Source organism: Carcharodon carcharias (assembly GCF_017639515.1).
Source record: "Carcharodon carcharias isolate sCarCar2 chromosome 29 unlocalized genomic scaffold, sCarCar2.pri SUPER_29_unloc_24, whole genome shotgun sequence".
Classification (NCBI taxonomy): domain Eukaryota; kingdom Metazoa; phylum Chordata; class Chondrichthyes; order Lamniformes; family Lamnidae; genus Carcharodon; species Carcharodon carcharias.
Window position 1 is genome coordinate 125001 of NW_024470670.1, and position 27063 is coordinate 152063.

At 49.4% G+C, this 27063-nt stretch overlaps 2 protein-coding genes across 5 annotated transcripts in view; one reads left to right on the forward strand and one right to left on the reverse strand.

The window, feature by feature from the left end:
- Positions 1-5987: 5987 nt before the first annotated feature.
- LOC121274070 (sialic acid-binding Ig-like lectin 12) lies at positions 5988-20592 on the reverse strand. Of its 2 annotated transcripts, XM_041181207.1 has the most exons (7): positions 20462-20561; positions 19972-20053; positions 13575-13949; positions 9842-10210; positions 8828-9124; positions 7069-7231; positions 5988-6349 (listed from the first exon to the last, which is right to left on the reverse strand). In XM_041181207.1, exons 2-6 carry the CDS (start codon positions 20009-20011, stop codon positions 7092-7094), a joined length of 1221 nt encoding a protein of 406 aa, XP_041037141.1. In that variant the 5' UTR covers positions 20012-20053; positions 20462-20561; the 3' UTR covers positions 5988-6349; positions 7069-7091. The 2 variants fall into 2 exon arrangements, with proteins under 2 accessions (XP_041037141.1, XP_041037142.1); XM_041181208.1 differs by lacking the exon at positions 19972-20053 and having other exon boundaries at positions 20462-20592.
- A 164-nt stretch (positions 20593-20756) lies between these two features.
- Positions 20757-27063, forward strand: part of LOC121274071 (sialic acid-binding Ig-like lectin 13) — a 43989-nt gene continuing 37682 nt past the window's right edge. For 2 of the 3 annotated variants that reach the window (XM_041181209.1, XM_041181213.1), the window contains exon 1: positions 20757-20983. The gene's annotated coding sequence lies outside the window, so the exon portion shown is untranslated. The remainder of the gene's footprint in view (positions 20984-27063) is intronic. The other variant, XM_041181215.1, reaches the window with a different exon arrangement.

Genomic DNA, 27063 nt, shown 5'->3' on the forward strand with positions numbered 1-27063 from the left:
GTCTGTGTCTGTGTGAACGTGTGTTTGTGTGTATCTGTGAGTGTGTGTGTGTGTGTGTCTGTGTGTGTATCTGTGAGTGTGTGTGTATGTGTGTCTGTGTCTGTGTGTGTGTCTGTGTCTGGGTGAACATGTGTGAGTGAGTGTGTGTCTGTCTATGTACCTGTGTGAGGGTGTGTGTGTGTGTCTGTGTCTGTGTGTGTGTCTGTGTTTGGGTGAACATGTGTGAGTGAGTGTGTGTCTGTCTATGTACCTGTGTGAGTGTGTGTCTGTGTGTGTGTGTGTGTGTGTGTGTGTGTGTGTCGTGTGTGTACCTGTGTGTGTGTGTGTGTATTGTTGCATCTTTATTATGAACGTTATTTAAAAATAGTGATCACACAAGCCTGGTTTCTAAGGAAATGAAACTGCAAACAATTTACAGTAAAGTGAAACGTACGGGAATAATCTATTTATTTTGAGCTGATGATATATAATCATACATGAGGCATGTTGCTAATTTCAAACATCATCTGAAAAACGGCAGCAGCATTCCCTCAGTACTGCCCCTCTGACAGTGCAGCATTCCCTCTCTACTGACCCTCTGACAGTGCAGCACTCCCTCAGTACTGACCCTCTGACAGTGCAGCACTCCCTCTCTACTGACCCTCTGACAGTGCAGCACTCCCTCAGTACTGCCCCTCTGACAATGCAGCACTCCCTCTCTACTGACCCTCTGACAGTGCAGCACTCCCTCTCTACTGACCCTCTGACAGTGCAGCACTCCCTCAGTACTGACCCTCTGACAGTGCAGCACTCCCTCAGTACTGACCCTTTGACAGTGCAGCACTCCCTCAGCATTGACACTCTGGGAGTGCAGCACTCCCTCAGTACTGACCCTCTGGGAGTGCAGCACTCCCTCAGTACTGACTCTCCAACAGTGTAGCACAGCCTCAATACCGACCCTCTGACAGTGCAGCACTCCCTCAGCACTCCCTCACTAGGGAGAGTCCAGCCGCATTTTGAGCTGAAACCTTGAGACTGTCTCAAAACGGTCTCGGAGAGACAGAGTGCGTGTGTGTGAGAGAGAGACACAATGTATGTGTGAGAGAGTGAGGGTGTGTATGAGTGAGAGAGAGAAGGATAGAGTGAAAGAGAAAGTGTGTGTGTGAGAGCAAAAGAGAGGTAGAATATGTGTGCGTGAGAAAGGGAGGTAGCTTGTGTGTGTGAGAGAGAGAGTGTGTGTGAGAAAAAGAGAATGTGTGTGTGAGAGTGAGAGAGAGTTTATGTGTGAGAAAGATAGAGAGAGAATGTGTGTGTGAGATAGTGTGTGTGCAAAAGAGAGAGTGTGTCTGTGAGAGAGAGTGTTTGTGTATGTGAGAGAGTGTGTGAGTGTGTGTTTGAGAGAGGGAGTGTGTGAGAAAGAGATGGTGTGCATGTTTGAGAGAGAGTGAGATTGTACGTTTTAGAGAGGGAGTGAGAGGGAACGTGTGTGTGAGAGAGAGACTGTGTGTGTATGTGTGTGAGTGAAAGAGAGTGTGCAAAAGAGAGTGTGTTTGAGAGTATGTGTGCATGTGTGTGTGTGTGTGTGTAAGCGTGTGTGTGTCTGTCTGTGTGTGTGAGTGTGTGCGTTTGTATGTGTGTGTATCTGTGTGTGTGTGTCTGTGTGTGTGTGCGAGTGTTTGTGTGATTGTGAGTGTGTGTGTGTTTGTATGTGTGTGTGTTTGTGTGTGTGTGAGTGTGTGTGTGTGTGTCTGTGTGTGAGAGTGTTTGTGTGTGTGTGTGTGTGCATTCTGACTGAGCTGAGTTCACAGTTTCACACGTTGCTAGGGCCCACTTTTCCGCCTCTCTGCCAGACTGTGTGTATCTGACAGCAGGTCAGGCAGAAATACTCCAGAATGCGCTGTGGTTTTGTAGCATTGAAACAACGACATGAACTAAATGAGTGCTGCACCAAATAAAGACATGGAGTTACCACACCAAAAAACCACGTGACTTCCCCAGTTTCACATCTCCCTCAAACACAGAAACACTGGGTTAACACTGACCCTCCTCCCAGAGCCAGTTCACCTCTTGTCCGATGCAGTCAGGAGAGGAAGATCATCTCTCCTCCGATCCTGGTAAACTGAACATTTCCAGAATTAGATCAGCTCCCTGAAGTGTCTCCAGTTAGTCATTCATCTGACAGGATTGACTCTACAAACCTGGGGACTCATTCTCCTGTAAGTAAAACACTTGTTGCTCCTGTCAAATCTCTTCTGTACAGCATGATCTCTGGATGTCCCAGAGCACTTTACAATTGAGTTCACCCTTTTTTTGAATGGTGGAGCAGGCTCGAGGGGCCAAATGGCCTCCTACCCTCATGTAATAAGAAACTTACCTGTCAGAAGGCAGTTTATGCTGATGTGAGTCTGAGTCGATGTCTAAACCCAGTTGGTAACTTGTTCCATACAAAGCAAGAACGTTCATGCCCTTCAATGTTCCTGCATAAACCATTAACAAAGCTGGTGACAGACAGTCTCCACATGGTAAACACTGACCGATCAACACATGACATGGCTGTTAACCCCTAAACCTCAGCGTAAATCAGTTCCCCCTCGAGTCCCCTTGTCCAAAATAAAAGCAACGCACACAATTTGTAAAATAGTAAGTGTCTGTCAGGAAGGAGGAGCAATGAGAGGAGGAAGGGGTTAGGGGGCCTGCGCTTCACCTGATTTGCCGACATAAGAACCAGCCCCTATGTTTTTGCTATGTTGTGTTGCGTCAATATGAACACATATTTGCACAAGGTGAAGGGCGTTGTGGAGGGACTGATAGTTCTCGGTGCCAGACAGTCAATATCCCAGTGACCTTACTGCTGGTCCCAGGCCAGTGGGACAGGGAACATCGACACTGCAATATCCAGAAATGGGTGTGATACCACACAGCTACCCACCCCCGGCTGTCCTCTTCAAGTGTTTCAGGTATAAAGAACAGTAACTCCTCTAGTTACAAACCAAAGCATCAAAGCAGAGCCAGAAGATCAGAAGAGACAGGCAGAGATGGGAAGCTCCCAGATGAAATTGCGACTTGTCTTGTTCACTCTGACTTTGCTGCTCTGTCTGCAGCTGAGTCACTTCTTCTCCTTGTCGAAGGTAAGCTAAGAGATGTCCCTCTGGGTGAGGTGTTTCTTGCACATGACTCTACGTCTACCACCCAGATAGACTGGTCTCTTCCGCAGTTTGATATTATTATGTTCGTGCCTGTAATATTTGTCGCCCTCTATGAATTCAATATCATTTCCTTCTGTCATTTCCCCTGAAATACTCATTCTTGTTTTCAATCCCTCCTCAGCCACTCCCTATCTCTGTAACCTCCACCAGGCCTTACAACCCTCTCTATCTCTGAATCCTCCTCCAGCCCCTACAACCCTCCCGATCTCTGTAACCTCCTCCAGCCCCTACAACCCTCCCTATCTCTGTAACCTCCACCAGGCCTTACAACCCTCCCTATCTCTGTAACCTCCTCCAGCCCCTACAACCCTCCTATCTCTGTAACCTCCTCCAGCCCCTTAAACCCTCCCTATCTCTGTAACCTCCACCAGCCCCTAGAACCCTCCCTATCTCTGTAACCTCCTCCAGCCCCTACAACAATCCCTATCTCTGTAACCTCCTCCAGCCCCAACAACCCTCCCTATCTCTGTAACCTCCTCTAGCCACTACAACCCTCCCTATCTCTGTAACCTCCTCCAGCCACTACAACCCTCCCTATCTCTGTAACCTCCTCCAGCCCCTACAACCCTCCCTATCTCTGTAACCTCCTCCAGCCCCTACAAAAACCCCTCTCTCTGTAACTTCCTCCAGTCCCTACAACCCTCCCTATCTCTGTAACCTCCTCTAGCCCCTACAATCCTCCCTATCTCTGTAACATCCTCCAGCCCCTACAACCCTCCCTATCTCTGTATCCTCCTCCAGCCCCTACAACACACCCTATCTCTGTAACCTGCCCCAGGCCCCAGAACCCTCAACATCACTGTAACCTCCTCCAGATCCTACATCCCTCCCTATCTCTGTAACCTGCTCCAGACCCTACAACCCTCCCTATCTGTGTAACCTCCTCCAGACCCCACAACTCTCACAATCACTGTAACCTCCTCCAGCCCCTACAATCCTCCTGAACTCTAAAACCTCCTCTGCACACTATAACTCTTCCTTTCTCTGTAACCTACTGTGGCCCCTACAACAGTCTCTATTTTGGTAACCTCCTACAGTCTCTACAAGCCTCCCTAACTCTGTAACCTCCTCCAGATCCCACAACCCCCCTATCTCTGTAACCTCCTCCAGCCCCCACATCCCCCTCTCTCTGTAACCTCCTACAACCTCTACAACCCGCCCTATTTCTGTAACCTCCTACAGCCTCTACAACCCTCCCTACCTCTGTAAACTCCTCCAGCCCCCACAACCCTCCCTATCCCTGTAACCTCCTCCAGCCCCCACAACCCCCACATCTCTGTAACCTCCTACAGCCTCTACAACCCTCCCTATCTCTGTAACCTCCTACAGCCTCTACAACCCTCCCTATCCCTGTAACCTCCTCCAGCCCCCACAACCCCGCCCCCATCTCTGTAATCTCCTACAGCCCCTACAACCCTCCCTACCTCTGTAACCTCCTCCAACCCGCACAACATCCCCCATCTCTGTAACCTCCTACAGTCTCTACAACCCTCCCTATCTCTGTAACCTCCTCCAGCCCTTACAAGCCTCCCTTACTCTGTAACCTCCTACAGCCTCTACAACCCTCCTATCTCTGTAACCTCCTACAGCCTCTACAACCCTCCCTATCTCTGTAACCTCCTCCAGCATCTACATCCCTCCCTATCTCTGTAACCTCCTACAGCCTCTACAACCCCCCCTATCTCTGTAACCTCCTACAGCCTCTACAACTCTCCTTATCTCTGTAACCTCCTCCAGCCCTTACAACCCTCCCTATCTCCGTAACCTCCTACAGCCTCCACAACCCTCCCTAACTCTGTAACCTCCTACAGCCTCTACAACCCTCCCTATCTCTGTAACCTCCTCCAGCCCACACAACCCTACCTAAATCACTGGTCTGAGTCTCACTCCAGGGAATTCAGTCCCATAGTGTAGGTCAACACTCCCAGTGCTGAGGGAGTGCTGCACTGTCGGAGGATCAGTAGTGTGGAAGTGTTGCTCTATTGGAGGGACAGTACTGAGGGAGTACTATACTGTCGGAGGGTCAGTACTGAGAGAGTGCTATACTGTTGGAGGGTCAGTACTGAGGGAGTGCTGCACTGTCGGAGGGTCAGTACTGAGGGAGTGCTATACTGTTGGAGGGTCAGTACTGAGGAAGTGCTGCACTGTCGGAGGGTCAGTACTGAGGGAGTGCTGCACTGTTGGAGGGTCTGAACTGAGGAAGTGTTGCACTTTCGGAGGTTCTGAACTGAGGGTGTGCTGCACTGTTAGAGGGGCTGAACTGACGTAGAGCTGCACTGTCGGAGGGTCAGTACTGATGGAGTGCAGCACTGTCGGAGGGTCAGTATTGAGGGAGTGCTGCACTGTCGGATGGTCAGAACTGAGGAAGTGCTGCACTGTCACAGGGTCTGAACTGAGGAAGAGCTGCACTGTCGGAGGGTCAGTACTGAGGGAGTGCTGCACTGTCAGAGGGTCTGAACTGAGGGAGTGCTGCACTGTCTGCAGAACATTGTACAAATTGCACAAAATTGCATCTGATGCCTGTGTCTCATGCACACATGAAGTACGTGCACACAACAGGAATATTTCTCACTGTTTCTGAGCAGCAAGGCAGCCTTCATATCACACCACCCACAGGAAAGTGTGTGCAACTACAATGTGACATGTTTACATTGGAAATTTCTGTTATAAAGGTGGGCAGAGGAATTCATCTGATTGGAAAATGTGACAACATGAAATAATGTGTTGGAGCCTAGAATTTTGCAGCAAAATAAGAATTTTAATCTATAAATAACTACAGAACAACCTGAGCATTTTAATCACTTGTGTTAATCAATGTAATTTTATTCATAACCCAAATGCTTCTTACAATCTATCGCAGCATGAAAAAGGTGCAGCATTCAGAAAGCACATTCCAATCAGAGAACAGAGTTTAGCAACGTCCCATTTCTGTTCATTCCTATTCGACCATGTTGGCTGCACACAGCCAGACAATGCCGTGGTTATGATGTGTCCACACAGCAGGACTTGGGAGCACCAGGTATAAGGAAAAGTTTCAGCTTGCTGAGGAGAAGAAGGAGAATCTCTCGTTCCAGGTTTCTCTCCGTACATTAAGAAGCAGGCATGCCGATGTTTCATTGCACTCTGTCTGCTGATGGGAGTCCGTTTGGAAATTGCTGTTTGTGCTGATGGAAAGAATAAGCTTTTCATAAATTGAGGGATTGAGTACAAACACAGGGAGGTTATGCTGAACATTTATAAAGCTCTGGTTAGGTCACAGCTAGAGTATTTTGTCCAGTTCTGTTCTCCTCACTTTGGGAAGGAAGTGAGGGTCCTTGAGAGGGTGGGGAGGAGATTGAGCAGAATGGGTCCAGGGATGAGGGATTTTACCTACAAAGTTGGGTTGGAGAAGCTGGGATTGTTCTCCTTGGAGCAAAGGAGATTGAGGGGGGATCTGATCGAGGTGTACAAGATGATGACGGGTTTAGATAAGGTAGACAAAGAGAAGCTGTCACCATTAGCTGATGGTACAAGGACTGGGGGACACAGATTGAAGGTTTTTGACAGTGGGGGGATGTGAGGAGGAACTTTTTTACACAGCGAGTGGTAATGAGCTGGAACTCGCTGCCTACGAGGATGGTGGAAGTAGAGACGATGAACGATTTCAAAAGGAAATTGGACGGACAATTGAGGGGAAATAAACTTGCAGGGTTACGGGGATAGAGCAGGAAGAATGGGACTGAGTGGATTAATCTACAGAGAGACAGCATGGACTCAATGGGCTGAATGGGCTCCCACTGTGCTGGAATGCCTCTCTGATACGAAGTTGATTCTAACCAGGACACTGACCGGTTTCATTACAACTTAACCCAACATCACACGTTATTTGTCAGCACTCACTGACCAGATTGTTGCTGTACAAAAGCTTTAAACAGTCTGTCGACTTCCTTTCACTGTTTGTCCCTCCCAGACACAGACTCCAGCGATAGTGATAACCACAGCCACAAGGAATATCACAGCTCGTATTCCCAGGATCTGGATCACGTGCAGAATCTCTCCTCCACTGTCTAGAGAACACACAGAAAGAAATCATCACTGACTCTCCGCTTTCAATCTCTCACTCTGGCTGAACAATCAAGCTTCATATCACTGCAACATTTGCTGTAATATTGACCCATCCACTGGGATTCAATGTGGAATGAATGTTTTCATTGTAAACACTCCAAGAGTGGACAATCTGAACTTTCCCCTTAGCGTGTAACATTGCTGAGAATGGATCATTGTGCTGTTTGACTCCCTGTCCAATGTTTCTCTCCATCGCTGTGTACAGGATTGTGCCGTAGAAAATTCTGGAAACGTTTAGCGCCGGGTGGAAATCCATCTCGGATGCGTGTGTGAATCGGGCAGGATCGTGATGGACTCCCCCACGGACTTACACGCCCTGCTTAAGAACCAGTTCCAATCTTTACCCAGAGAGAGGGGAGAATGTGGAACTCACTCCCACAGGGAGTGGTTGAGGTGAGTAGTAGCAAATTGGGAAGTGAAATTGCTTGAAAAGCAGGGAGATGCAAGGGTTAAGTGCTACCGTGCCACCACTGGTGGGAGAGTGTAACTGCAGCGTGACGTTTACATAGGCAATCCCCATTATGAACAAGGACATTGGACATCATGTGCAAAATGGGCTCTGGAAAGGTGAGAACATGATGTAAGCTTTTCACCAACAGAAATTCCTTCGTAAACCTCTCCATCTTTCTCTTACTGTCAGATACTCAAACAACATTTCACACAGAATCACATAAGGAGGAGTTGGGACAGGTGACTGGTCAAAGGGTTAGGTTTCAGGAAGCTTTTTAAAGGAGGATAGAGAGTTAGAGAGGCAGAGAGTATCTGTGAGAATCTCTGCGCATCTGAGTGTCTGTAATAGACTTTGCAATTTCCAGGTTCTTCCATAAACTTGAAAGGGAACACAATTCCCAGAATCCATGTCAACTGTCCGGTGTAGCACTGAGGGAGGTCAGGTAACCCCGGGGGGAGAATGTGTGAGTGTGTTTGTTTGTGAGTGTGTCCTTTTGTGTGCTCATACATGTGGGATTGTGTGTCTGCGAGTGTCTATTTAGGTTTGTATAATTGTGTGTGTTTGTTTAGTGTTTGAATCTGAGAGAGCTGTTGAAGTCTGTGTACACTCACGTTCCACAGTGATGGTTATGAAACCCTCCACTGCTCCATGTTCATTCTCTGGCACACACTGATAGTCTCCAGTGTCCCTGGATGTAACGTGAGGAATCACCAACCACAGCTCATTGTTGGAACTTGTTCTGTTCATTGTGATATTCAGATGTCAGGGCAGGACTCAACATGACAGATCACAGGTTTACCAACAGGAAGTGAACAACAATTTATATTTAATGGGAAGAGATTGCTGATTGATTGGCAAGTGGTCTCTGATTGGAGGAGGTGTTGCCATGGAGAATAATGTGTGCGAGCTGTAAAGTTTAGACAGCTTGTCTCTTCATTCAGCAATAATCAATTAAAGATCAGTTAACTTCTATCGACTGTGAAGCATTTTGAGAGGTCTGAGAATGTGGATACTTAGAACGGGTTGCACTGTCAGAGGGTCAGCGCTGAGGGAGTGCTGATGTAGAATGAAGGGTGTCTGCACTTACCTTGCACAGTTAGTACGAGGGTCCACTCTGATGAAACAGATGGATATCTCACTCTGCAGCTGAGAGTGTGTCCGTGGTGTTTGAGCGATGGGATAAGGGTCAGAACAGAAGTATAGGTCAGAGTGACACCATGCTGAGTTACAGTGTTTGAGACTGATCCAGGTACGTCAGTGGGAGTGTCCCAGGTTAAGACAGGTGCTGCTGTTCCATTGCACGTTGTGTTGAAGGTGCAGCTTACATCCACACGCTTTCCGGCAATAATTTCAGCAGGGAATATCGTGGGTTTATCTGTGAAATCTAACAGACAGAGAATGGATCCTTTTAGAGAAATATAACATGAAGCATCAGTTCAAATAGAAATCACAGTCCCACAAGAGAAAGCACTTTTACAAGGATGATATCAGATCTGAGAGATTACAATGATCAGGAGAGAATTTCCTGCTTTGAGACTTTGGTGTTTCTGTCTCTCAGCTTAATACACGTTCACTCCGAGACACTTGAACTGATCATAGTGGGTAAGGGTGGAGGAGCAGACAAGAGATTGGAGTGCACTACCCCATCATTCAGGGCCATTTGTTACTTTGCAATTTGTGGAAGCTTGCTGTGCACAAATTTGTTGCTGTGTTTTCCACATTACAATAGTAACTACTATTCAGGAATCAGCTCATTGGCTGTAAAGTGATTTGGTACATGCTGAGGTGGTGAAAGGTGCTATAGAAATATGAATCTTTCTTCAGTCGATATGTCAGTCTTCTGGACAGGATTAGAGAGATCGATGGGAGTGGATAACCTGATAACTTTGATGGACACAGTCAAAACATTTAATCATTGATATTAAAGTGAGTATTAGAGTTTGCTTTAGGACTGAACTGGAAGCTATCACCAGGTTATTGAGAATCAGACAGTGTGTTATAATAAGCTGTGTTTTGTGTTAATATGTAAACATCACAGATTGTGTTATTTCCCATTGAGTGTTGGATGTGAATTGTTGAGTAATTATAACACAGCACTTACCAGAAACATGAAGCTGGGTTACAGGGTAATAGTTATGGCTCGGACCATTGTCAAATTCTATTCTGAAAAAATAAGGTCCTGCATCTTCCCGTCTGATGTTGTTTATAATCAGGGAACAGTCACCATCTTTCAGGTCTCCAGACAGCCGGGTCCGATGGTGGAACCGTGGTAACTCGTGATTGTGATCCTTGGAGTGAAAGGCAATGGGAGCAAAAGGAATCTGTTTCTCGTTATTAAACCAGACTCCACCTCGCGGTTGGTTTTCCAGACACGATGGATAACTGTAATGACATGGAATCTGTACACAGGAACCTTCCTGTGCTGTCACCTCTCGTGGAGTGTCATATTTCCACTCTTGTGACAGTCCAACTGGGGAGAGAAATATCAATATTTAACTCTGGATGGTTTGTGGATCCACTGAACCCGATATTTACAGATGAGGCTGAATTGGAGGGATGGTCAATACTGAGGAGGACTGCAACAAATTATTTTGGCAGGAAGAATAGAAAAAGAGAATATTATTTAAATGGAGAGAGGCTGCAGAATGCAGTACAGAGGGATCTGGGTGTCCTTGTACATGAATCACAGAAAGTCAGCATTCAGGAACACCACGGAATGAGGAAGGCAAGTGGAATGTTGGCCTTTATTGCAAAGGGATGGAGTATAAAAGGAGGGAAGTCTTCGAACAGCTGCACGGGGCGTTAGTGAGATTGTAACAGGATCATTGTGTACAGGCAGTTCAGAGAAGCTTCACTGGGCTGATTCCTGGGATTATAGGGTTTGTCCTGTGAGGAAATGTTGAGCAGGTTGGGCCTGTATCCATTGGAGTTTAGAAGAATGAGGGGTGACCTTATTGAAACATATCCGATTCCGAGGGGGCTTGACAGGGTGGATGCTGGGAGGATGTTTCCCCCTCGTGGGGGAATCTAGAACCAGGGAGCACAGTTTGGGAATGAGGGCTCTCCCATTTAAGAATGAGATGAGGAGGAATTCCCTCTCTCAGAGGGGCGCTAGACTGTGGAATTCTCTTCCCCAGAGAGCAGTGGAGGCTGGGCCATTGAATAGACTCAAGGCTGAGTGAGGCAGGTTTTTGATCGACAAGGGAGTCAAGGGTTTGGGGGACAGGCAGGAAAATGGAGTTAAGGCCACAACCAGATCAGCGAGAGCAGGCTCGAGGGGCCGAATGGCCTGCTTCTGTCCCTATTTCTAATGTTCTTATGTTGTTGTTTTATGAAGAATATTAAAAGAGGGATAAAAGGGATAGCGAGAGAGAGAGAGAGAGTGAGAGAGAGAGAGTGAGAGAGAGAGAGATTGAGAGAGAGGGAGAGGTGGGGAGAGGTTTAGAGATAAAATTCCAGAGCTCGGGGCCCCAGGCACCAGAAGGCAAGGCTTCCAATGGCAGACCAATGGGAATCGGGGGTAGCTCAAGAGGCCGGAATTAGAAGAGTGCAGAGATCTCAGAGGATTGTAGGGGCTGGAGGAGGTTACAGAGATAAGGAGGGTTCTAGGGGCTGGAGGAGGTTACAGAGATAGGGAGAGTTGTAGGGGATGGAGGAGGTTACAGAGATAGGGAGGGTTGTAGGGACTGGAGGAGGTTACAGAGATAGGGAAGGTTGTAGGGGCTGGAGGAGGTTACAGGGAGATGGAGCGATGCAGGGGCTGGAGGAGGTTACAGAGATAGGGACGGGTGTACGGGCTGGAGGTGGTTACAGAGATAGGGAGGTGTGTAGGGGCTGGAGGAGGTTACAGATATAGGGAGAGGTGTAGGGCTGGAGGAGGTTACAGAGATAGAGAGGGTTGTAGGGCCTGGAGGAGATGACAGATATAGGGAGGCTGGTAAGGGCTGGAGGAGGTTACAGGGAGATGGAGAGAAACAGGGGCTGGAGGAGGTTACAGAGATAGGGAGGGGTGTATGGGCTGGAGGTGGTTACAGAGATAGGGAATGTGGTAGGGCCTGGAGGAGGTTACAGAGATAGGGAGGGTTGTGGGGGCTGGAGGAGGTTACAGAGATAGGGAGTGTGGTAGGGCCTGGAGGAGGTTGCAGAGAAGGGAGTGTTGTAGGGGCTGGAGGAGGCTACAGAATTAGGGAGGGGTGTACGGCTGGAGGAGATTACAGAGATAGGGAGGGGTGTATGGTCTAGAGGAGGTTACAGTGATTGGGAGGGCTGTAGGGGTTGGAGGCGATTATAGAGATAGGGAGGGTTCCAGGGGTAGGAGGAGTTTACAGGGATGGGGAGAGTTGTACGGGCTGGACGGACGGCATAGCTAGGGTGGGTTGAAGAGGCTGGTGGAGGTTTCAGAGGTAGGGAAGTTTGTAAGGACTGGAGAAGTTTGTAGAGATGGGGAAGTTTTTGCAGAAGGAGGAGGTTACAGAGATAGGGAGGGCTATCGGGTCTGGAGGAGGTTGCAGAGATAGGACGGGTTGTAGGGACTGGAGGAGGCTCCTGAGATAGGGAGGGTTGCCATGGCTGAAGCAAGAGGTGAGGTTTACTGTAATGGGGAGGAAAAATATTCAAACATTTGTACATTGAGACTTTGCTTGACCAGGAGCCAGTCTCGGTCATCGAGCAGAGCGGGTGATAAGGGAATGGGACTTGGTGTGAGTAAGGACGTGGTCAGCAGTTTTGGATGGCCTCAAGTTTATGGAGTGTAGAGCGTGTGTTGGAACAGTCGAGTCTGGAGGTAATGAAGGCGTGGATGAGGGTTTCAGCAGCAGATGAGCTGAGACAGGGTGAAGTCGTGCGATGTTACGGAGGTGGAAATAGACGGTGTTAGTGAGGGCGCAGATATGAGGCCGGAAGCTCATCTCAGGATCAAGTGGGACAACAAAGCTGTGAACAGATTGGCTTCAATCTCAGAGAGCTGCCAGGGAGAGGAATGGAGTTGGTAGCGAGGGAACAGAGTTTGGTGCAGGGAATGAAGACAATGGCTTCAGTCTTTCCAATATTTAATTGGAGGGAATTTCTGCCCATCCAGTACTGGATGTTGGATAAGCAGCCTGATAATGTAGCAGCAGTGGAGGAGTCGAGAGAGATGGTGGTGAGGTAGAGCTGGGGATCCTCAGTGGACAGGTGAAAACTAACACTGTTCAGATGATGCTGCAAAGCCATTGCAAGTGATTCTCTGGCTACGATGAGATGGATAAGAATGGAGCCAGGGGAGAGCAGTCCCACCCAGCTGGACGACAGTGGAGAGGTGTTGGAGGAGGATGGTGTGGTCGAACGTGTCAAAGGCTGCAGACAGATCGAGAAGGAGGAGGAGGGAAAGTTTACTTTTGTCATAGTCACACAGGATGCCATTTGTGACCTTGATAAGAGCTGTTTCAGCACAGTGGCTGGGGTGGGAACCTGATTGGAGGGATTCAAACATGGAGTTCCGGGAAAGATGGGAACGGATTCGGGAGATGGAAACATGTTGAACGACTTTGGAGGGGAAAGAGAGGCTGGAGATGGGACGGGGGTTTACACGGACAGTGTGAGGGGTGGAAGGTGTAGTGGGGAGGAGACACTTCGCTCAGGGGGGAGGTGTCATCAGCCCTCAGCTCGGTTTATGTTACAGCTATGATGTGGATTCAATCACACACAATAAGCTCATGGATCTGGGAGCAGAAATAGACAAATCATTAAAAATCGTGACGCTGGTTAACACGGCCAAAAAACAAGCACATCAAACACTATTATTTCCCATTGAGTGTTGAATGTGAATTGTTGAGTAATTATAACACAGCACTTACCAGAAACGTGAAGCTGGGTTACAGGACGGTTGTTGTATCTATTCCTGTTGTCAAAATCTGTTCTGAATAAATAATATCCTTCATCTTCCCGTCTGATGTTGTTTATAATCAGAGAACAGTCGCCATCTTTCAGGTCTCCAGACAGCCGGGTCCGATGGAGGAACCGTGGTGACTCGTGATTGTGATCCTCGGAGTGAAAGGCTATAGACCATTCATTCCATGTTTCCCAAATCCTTCTCATATACCAGATTCCGACATGTGATCTCGCTACTAAATATGATGGGTAGCTGTAATGACACGGAATCTGTACACACGAACCTTCCTGCGCTGTCACCTCTCGTGGAGTGTCGCCTTTCCACACTTGTGGTAGTCCAACTAGGGAGAGAAATATCAATATTTAACTCTGAATGTTTTGTCAATCCACTAGACTCAATATCCACCCCCTCCATCACTGGGGCACAGTGGCTGCAGTCTGGACAATCTACAGATCACACAATGAACGCCCCAAGGTTTCACAACAGATCGAAGAGAATCCTGGACACAGGAGTGGACAAGTTCATTCTACATTGGCTCATGGCCCTCAGGAACCTGTTTAGTGATGCCAGTCTCCCACCCAACACAGTGTCTACAAGACGCACTAATTGAAGTGAGTTCACTGCTGATTTATAATGTAGGAAAATGGATTAGGAGCCTTCAGAAATCCCTCCATTATCACCGTCATGAATCACTAATTAGGCTAGCCGTGCTAGATCCTCAATATCTAAGGCCGTGGTTCCTATTGTGATGAAAGTTTAATAATTTTCATAATATTTTATAGTACATTGTGAAGTAGGTTTATGGGGGTACGCATGATGGGTCTGCATGTGATTTAAGTACATTTGGAGTTAATTAGATTGTCAGTTTAAAATTATCCAAAGGATCTAGGTGCTTGACATGCTATTGAGGAAACATGGTTGCTGCTTAGCATGGAAGGTATGAAGAGAATTTGCATTTTTATATCAATGAAGGGGTTGTTGGATTTCAAAGGAATCTTAGCTTGTTTACAACAAGCCAGATAAGCAAGACTAAGGAATGTGTTTATTTTTCTCAAAGGCTCCTGGCAATATGGGCACCACGAAAGAATTTGTTATGAGGAGGATACAGTTTCAAAAACATATGGAACAATAGAATTTTCATGTTACAAAGAGAGAAATATATATCTATCAGGGAGAATGAAAGGCTATGTGTCAGAATGCCATGTATGATCTAACACGAGTGTGTGATATAGTCGTAATGAAACCTCTAGCATTTGTGCACAAGCTTGCTATCCAACGGAACTGAAGTTGGGGAAAAGCCACTTGGAATTCCACTGTGCAGGGTATTGCTTTTATATTGTGTTAACTTGCTGAGTTTGTTTTAAATATAAAGTCCATTTTTGGTCCATTGCCTTAAAGGGAGTGTAACTGGGAGTCAGATTAATTCGGAATTTTAAGAATTATTATATTGTTAATTGTAGTGTTATGTACGTGCTTGAAATCATTTATTTTGAGAGCAAGTATTTTAATTTAATTTTCAAATCTCTAAAGGTCTTGGTGTACTTATTGCCAGTGAATTCAGTGCGCACATCTCATAGTAAATACAAATTGCAAAATCATTATGATCATGTGACCATCTTTCTCTCATGGACTTGGTCTGCCTGGCACACATCACCTGCCCAGTGATAACACTGTTGTAATATGCCTTTCAGGGACAGCAGCATGACATCACTCGAGGGGAAGTGTGTCATGTGATATCAGGAACTGGGGATAGCTTAAGTAAGTTCTATGTGTATTTGTGTGTGCTAGGGATAAGTTAGAACTTTAAGTTCAAGTTTAGTTTGATTTCTGTATTTGTGTGTTAAGAAAGGGGGAAATTTGAGTTTTGGATTCATTTTTATAGAAGCCAGCAATCTAATGGGGTTTGATGTCTATTGAAGGAAAGTCAAAACAAACACAAGGTGTAAGAAACTGTTCTGTTGCCTAGCAACAGTGATCCATAGGGAGGGACCCATAGAGACAGAGAAACACAGAAATGTACTTTCAGGTCGGTTGAAACGAGTTGCCAGGAGAAGCAGCATAGGACGGGGACAGATAGTCAGTCCCAAAGTAAAGAAGAAGCCAAAGCCATCGAGTGGAACAGGAGAAAGAGCCCAAGAAGACCTTCTACTCCAAGGAAGATCAGGAATCTGGAAAATGTCCGGTTAAGTCAAGATAAGATTGATGAGCAGAGGAGGGATCCAAACTAAAAGAGAAAAGCAAAAGGACACAGACCTGAAGCAACAAAGGCTTATTGGAAGCCAGAAGATCCTAGGAGACACCACAGGTTGGTGACTCATTACTATGGCCATGTGAAGCCATGGTGTTCCATTGACACGGCTGAGCATTGGAGAGACAGGGCGTGGAAGGAAGGCTGAATGCACGTGGCGATCCAGGGGGCAGCAACATGGGAAGGAGAGTTTGAAATAGTGAAAGTGGAGCCTTGTGGAAGGTGTCTGAGTGAAAGTGTCATGTTGGAGAAGATTCCAAAGAGAGCACTTGACGAGGAGAGATTGGAAACCCTCATGTGAAAGAAGCAGTTTCGTTAGACCAGTTGCCTCACGGTGTAAGAAGTGTCTGGAGTCAGTTGAGGAGGGACCCGCAGCATTTGTTCCAAGTGGGTTCTGTCACTTGGTTTCAGAATGTGGTGTCCCTGACCCCAGGTCGTCTATTGGTTTGCATGAACTGTATACTTAGTGTGAACACGAGAGTATAAGATAGTTATTGTAACTTGTGTTCCACTTATGAATCTGCAAAGGTATAGGTATGGGTGAAGGAGTAACGTAATATAGTTTGTCTTTCCCAGTTTAATAAATGGTTTATTCTTTTGTTAGAAGTTCATCAGATGACTCCTGTGACTCTGTTCAGTAGCCGCACTCCACATTCCTAAATAAAAAATAAAAGTTAGGACCTATCAAGCTGAGTTCCACACTGGGATCTGACTTGCCCAGTAGTACATCAGCTGGGATGGTAACAGCATCCAGTCCAAGTTTCACTTTGGCCTGTGAGCAGAACACAGCTCACACGGTTTGGCTGCAGGTGTCTCCCAGCTGTCAATCCTTGTATATCTGTTCTCATGTCCCTATTCTAAATAAATGAACACACAATGTATTTACCCAATTCCGTATTAGTGGCTGGTGCCTTTATATCATTATAAAAACACAACATGGTGATCAGCAGTGGCCAAACATTCTGGCAGCAAGATTCAGTACAGGTATGACGTGGTGAACAGCCTTAGATCGAGCTACATGGCATGAGATGACCCTTGACGCTTTGGTCAGACCACAACAGAGTCACAGCATCAGAGAGGGTTAAAATCGCAGTGTACTGACTGTTCAGGAAACCTTTGGAGACACAGTGATGGGAAAGAGCTCAAGTAAAGAGCTGGGGAGCAGACGGATCCCTCGTGGTGAGATTACAGCACACGGCCTGTAGGTCAGTGAGTGGGACAGTGTGTATCGCCAGGACCAGCAGCGGGTTAGCTCAGTCAGGGAAGGCGAATGACCAGGGTGTGGGCTGGATCGATAGTGAGCGAGGGAGAGTCAAACACACAAAAACCATTATAAAAATCAGGCCAGAGAAGTTAGTGATTATAACGGGCGGCTTCGAGATTGCTGAACAGCAAATTGAATAAAAAAGAAAGACTCCATTACTCCGTGGTGTGTTCCTGCCACAACCCGTCTTCGTGGGCTGAGCTTCGGAAAAGCGCACAAAAGGGGCTAAAGCGACACTCATCCCAGGTCCTGTAGGAGAAGGAAGGTCAAAGGAATATTGTCAGAATGTCCACTAAATTCCCCAATTTGAACTGCGATGTAGCTGACTGACTATCTGAATTCAGAATGTTTAAACAGCGTACAGAGCTCTGGTTTCCTGATTCAGGTGTGACTGAACCAGACGAGCAAGTCATAAAAATTCACCTTGCGATTGGGAATGAAGGTCTACACAGGCTGAACAAGTCAGGATTAAAAGCAGAAGAGTGAAAGGATCCCCAATAGGTATGGACGATATTGGAAGATAGGTTCAGAATCAGGTTAAAGTCCATATTCATCAACTAGAGTTTATGTCATTTCATCAGCCTACACAATCCATAGACCACTTCATCAGTCGATGTGGAGAAAAGGGTACGCACTGTGATTTCAAACACAGAGTCTGCAGACAGAGTTGTTGAGTTGGTGATCGCATCCACTCCCATGGAAGCCTTCCAGAAAGATCTGCTAGATAAGACCAAAACCTATAGCATTGAAGAGCTACTCAAGGATGGACATAAATACGAAGTGATCCTCGCAGGTCAACGAAGCTTACAGGTCCTCAGTACAACATCAATTGTTGACACACTCACTAGAACATCCAAACCTAGTGAGACATGTGGAAGGTGTGGCCTTCTGCAGGCACCAAGGAAAGGCCCAGCTTTCCACCAATCCTGCAAGGCTTGTGGCAGAAAGGGCCATTGACATCGGCAGGGCACTAGAGCAAAGGCTGATGCAGCTACAAAGAGCCGTGCGCTGATCCAAACAGAACCTACACAACGGGGAACCTTCAAGCAATAAGAATGAGCATCCGCTATCCCATCAGGAACATATACATGTGGTGACTGACAAACCAGGAAATGGCGATGATGTGCACGGCGAGACGAGGAGCGGTGATCGATCTTCCACCTCTCACACATATCCTGACGTGGCTTGCCAATAAATTGTGGATTGAAGTCTTTATTGATCTCTCTGGGCACATCAAATAAACTGAAAATGTCCCATAGGGGTGGGATTTTCTGTCCCCACCCACTGCCAGGATTGTCAGGTCTGGCCGAAAGCCAATGGATTTATGTCTGTCCCAGTCTCAGAAACTAATCCATCACCTCAGTTCATGACATAACATTGAAATATGCAGAAAGTTTCAACAATATTGGCAATTTCAAGGGAGCTGGAACATCACACCTGCAGGAGAATGCAAGTCTGTCAGACTCCTTGCATTACAATAATTACAATACAACTTTGCCACGCTATCTTGTGCCTTAACTGGCCAATAATTTCTCTGCCTTCCAGGTTCATTTGCTCTCTCTTCTAATTTTGGCTGTGCATCTCCCTTTGGTCAACCTCCTCTCGGGATCCCATCCCCTGCCATGTTAGTTTAAAGCCTCCCCAATTGCATCAAGGGTAAAATGCCAATTGAAACCAGGGACAACATCCAAGAATGACAATTCCACAGATTAATGTGAGCAATTAAAGACACCTCCAGACAAGGTTACCACCACAAGATCTGGGCGTAACAGCAGATTACCTCTGCGCTTTAGAGACTTAAATATTCAACAGATCTATACACTTATGAAAATGTCAAGAAATATGAAAATGATACCAGAAACCTCTTGTTCCCTGTCCTTCTCAAAGATCCATCCCTGAAGCGGGAGCCTGAAGAGTTACTGATGTGGGGCTTAATTTGTCAAATTGTAGAATGATCCGGAACAGAAGGAAGCCATTTGGCCCATCGAGCCTGTGCTGGGTCTTTGAAAGACCTGTCCAATTAGTCCCACTCTCACCTCTGCTCTCTCCTCCACAGCCCTGCAAAATGTCCCCATCAAGTACTTATCCAGTTCCCCTTCTGAAAGTTCCTGCTGAATCTGCTTCCACCGCCCTTTCAGGCAGTGAGTCAATGGTCTCTCTCTGAGCTGCAAAGTGCTCAGATTCTGTGAAATTTAAACTCTGCAGCAGATCAGAGACAATCATGATAACTCAGACTATTTGAAAGTTTTACACACGGACAGCTTTGCCTTTCTTCTCTCTTTCAGTTATCTTGCTCCCTTATTGAAGTTTCTAGCATGGTGAGAATGGACAGGAAGTGTGACACTGAACAGCCTGTCTATTCTAGCATCTGCTGTGTTGTCTTCATGGGAAGTCCTGACTTAGATCAGCAAAAGACACAAAATTTCAGGACAATGTTATCCGAGTCCTAGCATCAGGATAGACCTCATTCCCCAGTTATTATCCCTCATTCTCTATTCAGCCAATCGCTCCCCTGTCACTGGCTGACCTACACTGGCTCCCAGTCCAGCAATGACTCAAATTTCAAATTCTCATCATCGATTACTTACCCCACCATCCCCCCTCTACACTCCTGATCCCTGTAACCTCCTCCAACCCTAAAACCCTCTGAGAACTCTGCTCTCCTCCAATTCTGCTGTCAGACAGGGAATCAGTGTATATCAGTGAGCACAGGGGTGATGGGTGAATGGGACTTGGTGTGAGTTTGTACACTGGCTCACTGCTGAATCGGTTCCCAATCACAGCTCAATAAGAATGATCTTTTAAAAAGACCGTTCACCATAAATCTGTCCGAGCTGACGATGTTATTACCTTGGAGAAGTGACAGGAGGACGTAAGATTTCCCGATCATTGTCCACTCCCAGATATTTCATTAGCTTCTGACTCTCAAACTCTGAAAGAGAAAGGAGTTAATGAGACCTCACCTCTTGTCCGACAGCTCTCAAGAGATCAGAACTGCTTTTGGACAATGTCTTGACAGACTAAGTTAATTCTCTATGGGTTGATAGGTGCTCTGCAGAGAGTTACAAGGCTTTAAGAAAGAAAAACATTGAAGGATTTGCATTTCTATAGCACCTTTCACCACCTCAAGACGTCCCAAAGCTCATGTCTCTGCACTTCCATCATCCCTTGAGCTGGAAAGCTGTTCTGTACAACAGACTTGAGCCTCACACCCAGATCTCAATAATCAGTAGAAATCTTTCAAAGGCATCATTCAGTGGAATCTGTCTTTATAAAGTCACAACATCAAAAAAGGATGGTGTTGGTTGTGGAAGTGAATTCCAATCGTTCTGTTACTTACCCAGGACCTGTCCGACTGCTCGCCTGGGGAGGAACTGTCCACACGCTCTGCTTGGGCTGAATGACCTCTTCCTGTGCTGCTCCCTCTGTGTATTTAATTAGAAAGGGTTGATGTGTCACTGTGAGACAAAATGAGGAAGTGGGTAATCAGTGAGAAGATCGAGAATGTTTTGTGATTTCAGCAAAACGTTTACCATGTGATGATCTGTCAGCTCATATTTGGGCAGCTGTAGTCATGAAGCTTCTCCATTGGCTCCGTGGGATTAGACTCCTCCCCGTCACCTCAGAGGCTGAAACTCAGGCGACAGAGTTCCCAATACAGGTCTCTGCCTGTATGGTCCATGTCGATAATCCCTGGTGTCATTACTGATGGAGTGCTGCACAGTCAGGTCGTCAGTACCAAGGGAGTGCTGCATTGTGAGAGGGTCAGTACTGATGGAGTGCTGTACTGTCGGGTGTCAGTATTGACGGAGTGCTGCACGGTCTAAATGTCAGTACTGTGGGAGTGCTGCACTGTCAGAAGGTAAGTAATGTGGGAGTGCTGCACTGTCAGAGGGTCAGTACTGAGGGATTGCTGCACTGTCAGAGGGTCAGTACTGAGTGAATTCTGCACAGTTGGAGGGTCAGTATTGAGGGGGTGCCGGACTGTGGGAGGGTTAGTACTGAGGTAGAGCGGAGTGTGTGGAGATATCCTTTCATGACAAAGTTTAATTGGAATTTATTTAAACAGACTTCTTGTAATGTGTGTTATTGCAAAAGAAAGAATTTGAGGAAATAAGTCTTGTTCCCCTCAGCATAAAAATAATTTTCACCGATTTCAATGATTTAGCATTGTAACCACCCTCTTTGGGCACCAGTCTTGATTGAAACAACTCACACAGCAGTTTGGGAGGGTGAGTACTGAGGGAGTGCTGCACTGTGGGAGGGTGAGTACTGAGGGAGCGCTGCACTGTGGGAGGGTCAGTACTGAGGGAGTGCTGCACTGTGGGAGGGTCAGTACTGAGGGAGTGCTGCACTGTGGGAGGGTGTGTACTGAGGGATTGCTGCACTGTGGGAGGGTGAGTACTGAGGGAGTGCTGCACTGTGGGAGAGTGAGTACTGAGGGAGTGCTGCACTGTGGGAGGGTGAGTACTGAGGGAGTGCTGCACTGTGGGAGGGTCAGTACTGAGGGAGTGCTGCACTGTGGGAGGGTGAGTACTGAGGGAGTGCTGAACTGTGGGAGGGTGAGCACTGAGGGAGTGCTGCACTGTGGGAGGGTGAGTGGTGAGGGAGTGCTGCACTGTGGGAGGGTGAGTACTGAGGGAGTGCTGCACTGTGGGTGTGAGTGCTGAGGGAGTGCTGCACAGTGGGAGTGTCAGTACTGAGGGAGTGCTGCACTGTTGGAGGGTGAGTATTGAGGGAGTGCTGCACTGTGGGAGGGTGAGTACTGAGGGAGTGCTGCACTGTGGGTGGGTGAGTACTGAGGGAGTGCTGCACTGTGGGAGGGTGAGTACTGAGGGAGTGCTGCACTGTGGGAGGGTCAGTACTGAGGAAGTGCTGCATTGTGGGTGTGAGTGCCGAGGGAGTGCTGCACAGTGGGAGTGTCAGTACTGAGGGAGTGCTGCACTGTGGGAGGGTGAGTACTGAGGGAGTGCTGCACTGTGGGAGGGAGAGTACTGAGGGAGTGCTGCACTATGGGAGGGTGAGTACTGAGGGAGTGCTGCACTGTGGGAGGGTGAGTACTGAGGGAGTGCTGCACTGTGGGAGGGTGAGTGCTGAGGGAGTGCTGCACTGTGGGAGGGTGAGTACTGAGGGAGTGCTGCACAGTGGGAGGGTGAGTACTGAGGGAGTGCTGCACTGTGGGAGGGTGAGTACTGAGGGAGTGCTGCACTGTGGGAGGGTCAGTACTGAGGGAGTGCTGCACTGTGGGAGGGTGAGTACTGAGGGAGTGCTGAACTGTGGGAGGGTGAGCACTGAGGGAGTGCTGCACTGTGGGAGGGTGAGTGGTGAGGGAGTGCTGCACTTTGGGAGGGTCAGTACTGAGGGAGTGCTGCACTGTGGGTGTGAGTGCCGAGGGAGTGCTGCACAGTGGGAGTGTCAGTACTGAGGGAGTGCTGCACTGTGGGAGGGTCAGTACTGAGGGAGTGCTGCACTGTGGGAGGGAGAGTACTGAGGGAGTGCTGCACTATGGGAGGGGGAGTACTGAGGGAGTGCTGCACTGTGGGAGGGTGAGTACTGAGGGAGTGCTGCACTGTGGGAGGGTGAGTACTGAGGGAGTGCTGCACTGTGGGAGGGTGAGTGCTGAGGGAGTGCTGCACTGTGGGAGGGTGAGTACTGAGGGAGTGCTGCACAGTGGGAGGGTGAGTACTGAGGGAGTGCTGCACTGTGGGAGGGTGAGTACTGAGGGAGTGCTGCACTGTGGGAGAGTGAGTACTGAGGGAGTGCTGCACTGTGGGAGGGTGAGTACTGAGGGAGTGCTGCACTGTGGGAGGGTGAGTACTGAGGGAGTGCAGCACTGTGGCAGGGTTAGTACTGAGGCAGTGCAGCACTGTGGCAGGGTCAGTACTGAGGGAGTGCTGCACTGTGGGAGGGTCAGTACTGAGGTAGTGCTGCACTGTGGGATGGTGAGTACTGAGGGAGTGCTGCACTGTGGGAGGGTGAGTAATGAGGGAGTGCTGCACTGTGGGAGGGTGAGTACTGAGGGAGTGCTACACTGTGGGAGGGTGAGTACTGAGGGAGTGCTGCACTGTGGGAGGGTGAGTACTGAGCGAGTGCTGCACTGTGGGAGGGTGAGTACTGAGGGAGTGCTGCACTGTGGGAGGGTGAGTACTGAGGGAGTGCTGCACTGTGGGAGGGTCAGTACTGAGGGAGTGCTGCACTGTGGGAGGGTCAGTACTGAGGGAGTGCTGCACTGTGGGAGGGTCAGTACTGAGGGAGTGCTGTACTGTGGGAGGGTGAGTACTGAGGGAGTGCTGCACTGTGGGAGGGTGAGTACTGAGGGAGTGCTGCACTGTGGGAGGGTGAGTACTGAGGGAGTGCTGCACTGTGGGAGGGTGAGTACTGAGGGAGTGCTGCACTGTGGGAGGGTGAGTACTGAGGGAGTGCTGCACTGTGGGAGGGTGAGTACTGAGGGAGTGCTGCACTGTGGGAGGGTGAGTACTGAGGGAGTGCTGCACTGTGGGAGGGTGAGTACTGAGGGAGTGCTGCACTGTGGGAGGGTGAGTACTGAGGGAGTGCTGCACTGTGGGAGGGTGAGTACTGAGGGAGTGCTGCACTGTGGGAGGGTGAGTACTGAGGGAGTGCTGCACTGTGGGAGGGTGAGTACTGAGGGAGTGCTGCACTGTGGGAGGGTGAGTACTGAGGGAGTGCTGCACTGTGGGAGGGTGAGTACTGAGGGAGTGCTGCACTGTGGGAGGGTGAGTACTGAGGGAGTGCTGCACTGTGGGAGGGTGAGTACTGAGGGAGTGCTGCACTGTGGGAGGGTGAGTACTGAGGGAGTGCTGCACTGTGGGAGGGTGAGTACTGAGGGAGTGCTGCACTGTGGGAGGGTGAGTACTGAGGGAGTGCTGCACTGTGGGAGGGTCAGTACTGAGGGAGTGCTGCACTGTGGGAGGGTGAGTACTGAGGGAGTGCTGCACTGTGGGAGGGTGAGTACTGAGGGAGTGCTGCACTGTGGGAGGGTGAGTACTGAGGGAGTGCTGCACTGTGGGAGGGTGAGTACTGAGGGAGTGCTGCACTGTGGGAGGGTGAGTACTGAGGGAGTGCTGCACTGTGGGAGGGTGAGTACTGAGGGAGTGCTGCACTGTGGGAGGGTGAGTACTGAGGGAGTGCTGCACTGTGGGAGGGTGAGTACTGAGGGAGTGCTGCACTGTGGGAGGGTGAGTACTGAGGGAGTGCTGCACTGTGGGAGGGTGAGTACTGAGGGAGTGCTGCACTGTGGGAGGGTGAGTACTGAGGGAGTGCTGCACTGTGGGAGGGTGAGTACTGAGGGAGTGCTGCACTGTGGGAGGGTGAGTACTGAGGGAGTGCTGCACTGTGGGAGGGTGAGTACTGAGGGAGTGCTGCACTGTGGGAGGGTGAGTGCTGAGGGAGTGCTGCACAGTGGGAGGGTCAGTACTGAGGGAGTGCTGCACTGTGGGAGGGTGAGTACTGAGGGAGTGCTGCACTGTGGGAGGGTGAGTACTGAGGGAGTGCTGCACTGTGGGAGGGTGAGTACTGAGGGAGTGCTGCACTGTGGGAGGGTGAGTACTGAGGGAGTGCTGCACTGTGGGAGGGTGAGTACTGAGGGAGTGCTGCACTGTGGGAGGGTGAGTGCTGAGGGAGTGCTGCACTGTGGGAGGGTGAGTACTGAGGGAGTGCTGCACTGTGGGAGGGTGAGTACTGAGGGAGTGCTGCACTGTGGGAGGGTGAGTACTGAGGGAGTGCTGCACTGTGGGAGGGTGAGTACTGAGGGAGTGCTGCACTGTGGGAGGGTGAGTACTGAGGGAGTGCTGCACTGTGGGAGGGTGAGTACTGAGGGAGTGCTGCACTGTGGGAGGGTGAGTACTGAGGGAGTGCTGCACTGTGGGAGGGTGAGTACTGAGGGAGTGCTGCACTGTGGGAGGGTGAGTACTGAGGGAGTGCTGCACTGTGGGAGGGTGAGTACTGAGGGAGTGCTGCACTGTGGGAGGGTGAGTACTGAGGGAGTGCTGCACTGTGGGAGGGTGAGTACTGAGGGAGTGCTGCACTGTGGGAGGGTGAGTACTGAGGGAGTGCTGCACTGTGGGAGGGTGAGTACTGAGGGAGTGCTGCACTGTGGGAGGGTGAGTACTGAGGGAGTGCTGCACTGTGGGAGGGTGAGTACTGAGGGAGTGCTGCACTGTGGGAGGGTGAGTACTGAGGGAGTGCTGCACTGTGGGAGGGTGAGTACTGAGGGAGTGCTGCACTGTGGGAGGGTGAGTACTGAGGGAGTGCTGCACTGTGGGAGGGTGAGTACTGAGGGAGTGCTGCACTGTGGGAGGGTGAGTACTGAGGGAGTGCTGCACTGTGGGAGGGTGAGTACTGAGGGAGTGCTGCACTGTGGGAGGGTGAGTACTGAGGGAGTGCTGCACTGTGGGAGGGTGAGTACTGAGGGAGTGCTGCACTGTGGGAGGGTGAGTACTGAGGGAGTGCTGCACTGTGGGAGGGTGAGTACTGAGGGAGTGCTGCACTGTGGGAGGGTGAGTACTGAGGGAGTGCTGCACTGTGGGAGGGTGAGTACTGAGGGAGTGCTGCACTGTGGGAGGGTGAGTACTGAGGGAGTGCTGCACTGTGGGAGGGTGAGTACTGAGGGAGTGCTGCACTGTGGGAGGGTGAGTACTGAGGGAGTGCTGCACTGTGGGAGGGTGAGTACTGAGGGAGTGCTGCACTGTGGGAGGGTGAGTACTGAGGGAGTGCTGCACTGTGGGAGGGTGAGTACTGAGGGAGTGCTGCACTATGGGAGGGGGAGTACTGAGGGAGTGCTGCACTGTGGGAGGGTGAGTACTGAGGGAGTGCTGCACTGTGGGAGGGTGAGTACTGAGGGAGTGCTGCACTGTGGGAGGGTGAGTACTGAGGGAGTGCTGCACAGTGGGAGGGTGAGTACTGAGGGAGTGCTGCACAGTGGGAGGGTGAGTACTGAGGGAGTGCTGCACTGTGGGAGGGTGAGTACTGAGGGAGTGCTGCACTGTGGGAGAGTGAGTACTGAGGGAGTGCTGCACTGTGGGAGGGTGAGTACTGAGGGAGTGCTGCACTGTGGGAGGGTGAGTACTGAGGGAGTGCAGCACTGTGGCAGGGTTAGTATTGAGGCAGTGCAGCACTGTGGCAGGGTCAGTACTGAGGGAGTGCTGCACTGTGGGAGGGTCAGTACTGAGGTAGTGCTGCACTGTGGGATGGTGAGTACTGAGGGAGTGCTGCACTGTGGGAGGGTGAGTAATGAGGGAGTGCTGCACTGTGGGAGGGTGAGTACTGCGGGAGTGCTACACTGTGGGAGGGTGAGTACTGAGGGAGTGCTGCACTGTGGGAGGGTGAGTACTGAGGGAGTGCTGCACTGTGGGAGGGTGAGTACTGAGGGAGTGCTGCACTGTGGGAGGGTGAGTACTGAGGGAGTGCTGCACTGTGGGAGGGTCAGTACTGAGGGAGTGCTGCACTGTGGGAGGGTCAGTACTGAGGGAGTGCTGCACTGTGGGAGGGTGAGTACTGAGGGAGTGCTGCACTGTGGGAGGGTCAGTACTGAGGGAGTGCTGCACTGTGGGAGGGTGAGTGCTGAGGGAGTGCAGAGTGTGTGGAGATATCCTTTCCTAGCAATGTTTAAATAGAATTTAATTAAACAGAGATTCTTGTACTGTGTGTTATTGCAAAAGAAAGGATTTGAGGAACTAAGTCTTGTTCCCCTCAGCCTAAAAATAATTTCCACCGATTTCAATGATTAAGCATTGAAACCTCCCTCTCTGGGCACCAGTCTTGATTGAAACAACTCACACAGCACAGTGGGAGGGTCAGCACTCAGGGAGTGCTGCTCTGTGGGAGGGTCAGCACAGAGGGAGTGCTGCAATGTGGGAGGGTGAGTGCTGAGGGAGTGCTGCATTGTCAGAGGGTCAGTACTGAGGGAGTGCTGTACTGTGGTCA

What these genes read in the sequence shown, in the direction of transcription:
- LOC121274070 (XM_041181207.1), bottom strand. Translation starts at nt 20,011, where the DNA reads ATGATCGGGAAATCTTACGTCCTCCTGTCACTTCTCCAAG. An exon ending in CCTCCTGTCACTTCTCCAAG is followed by an intron (nt 13,950 to 19,971) that starts GTAATAACATCG and finishes TTCTCTCCCTAG; the next exon opens with TTGGACTACCACAAGTGTGG. An exon ending in CCTCGTACTAACTGTGCAAG is followed by an intron (nt 7,232 to 8,827) that starts GTAAGTGCAGAC and finishes TGTGTTCTCTAG; the next exon opens with ACAGTGGAGGAGAGATTCTG.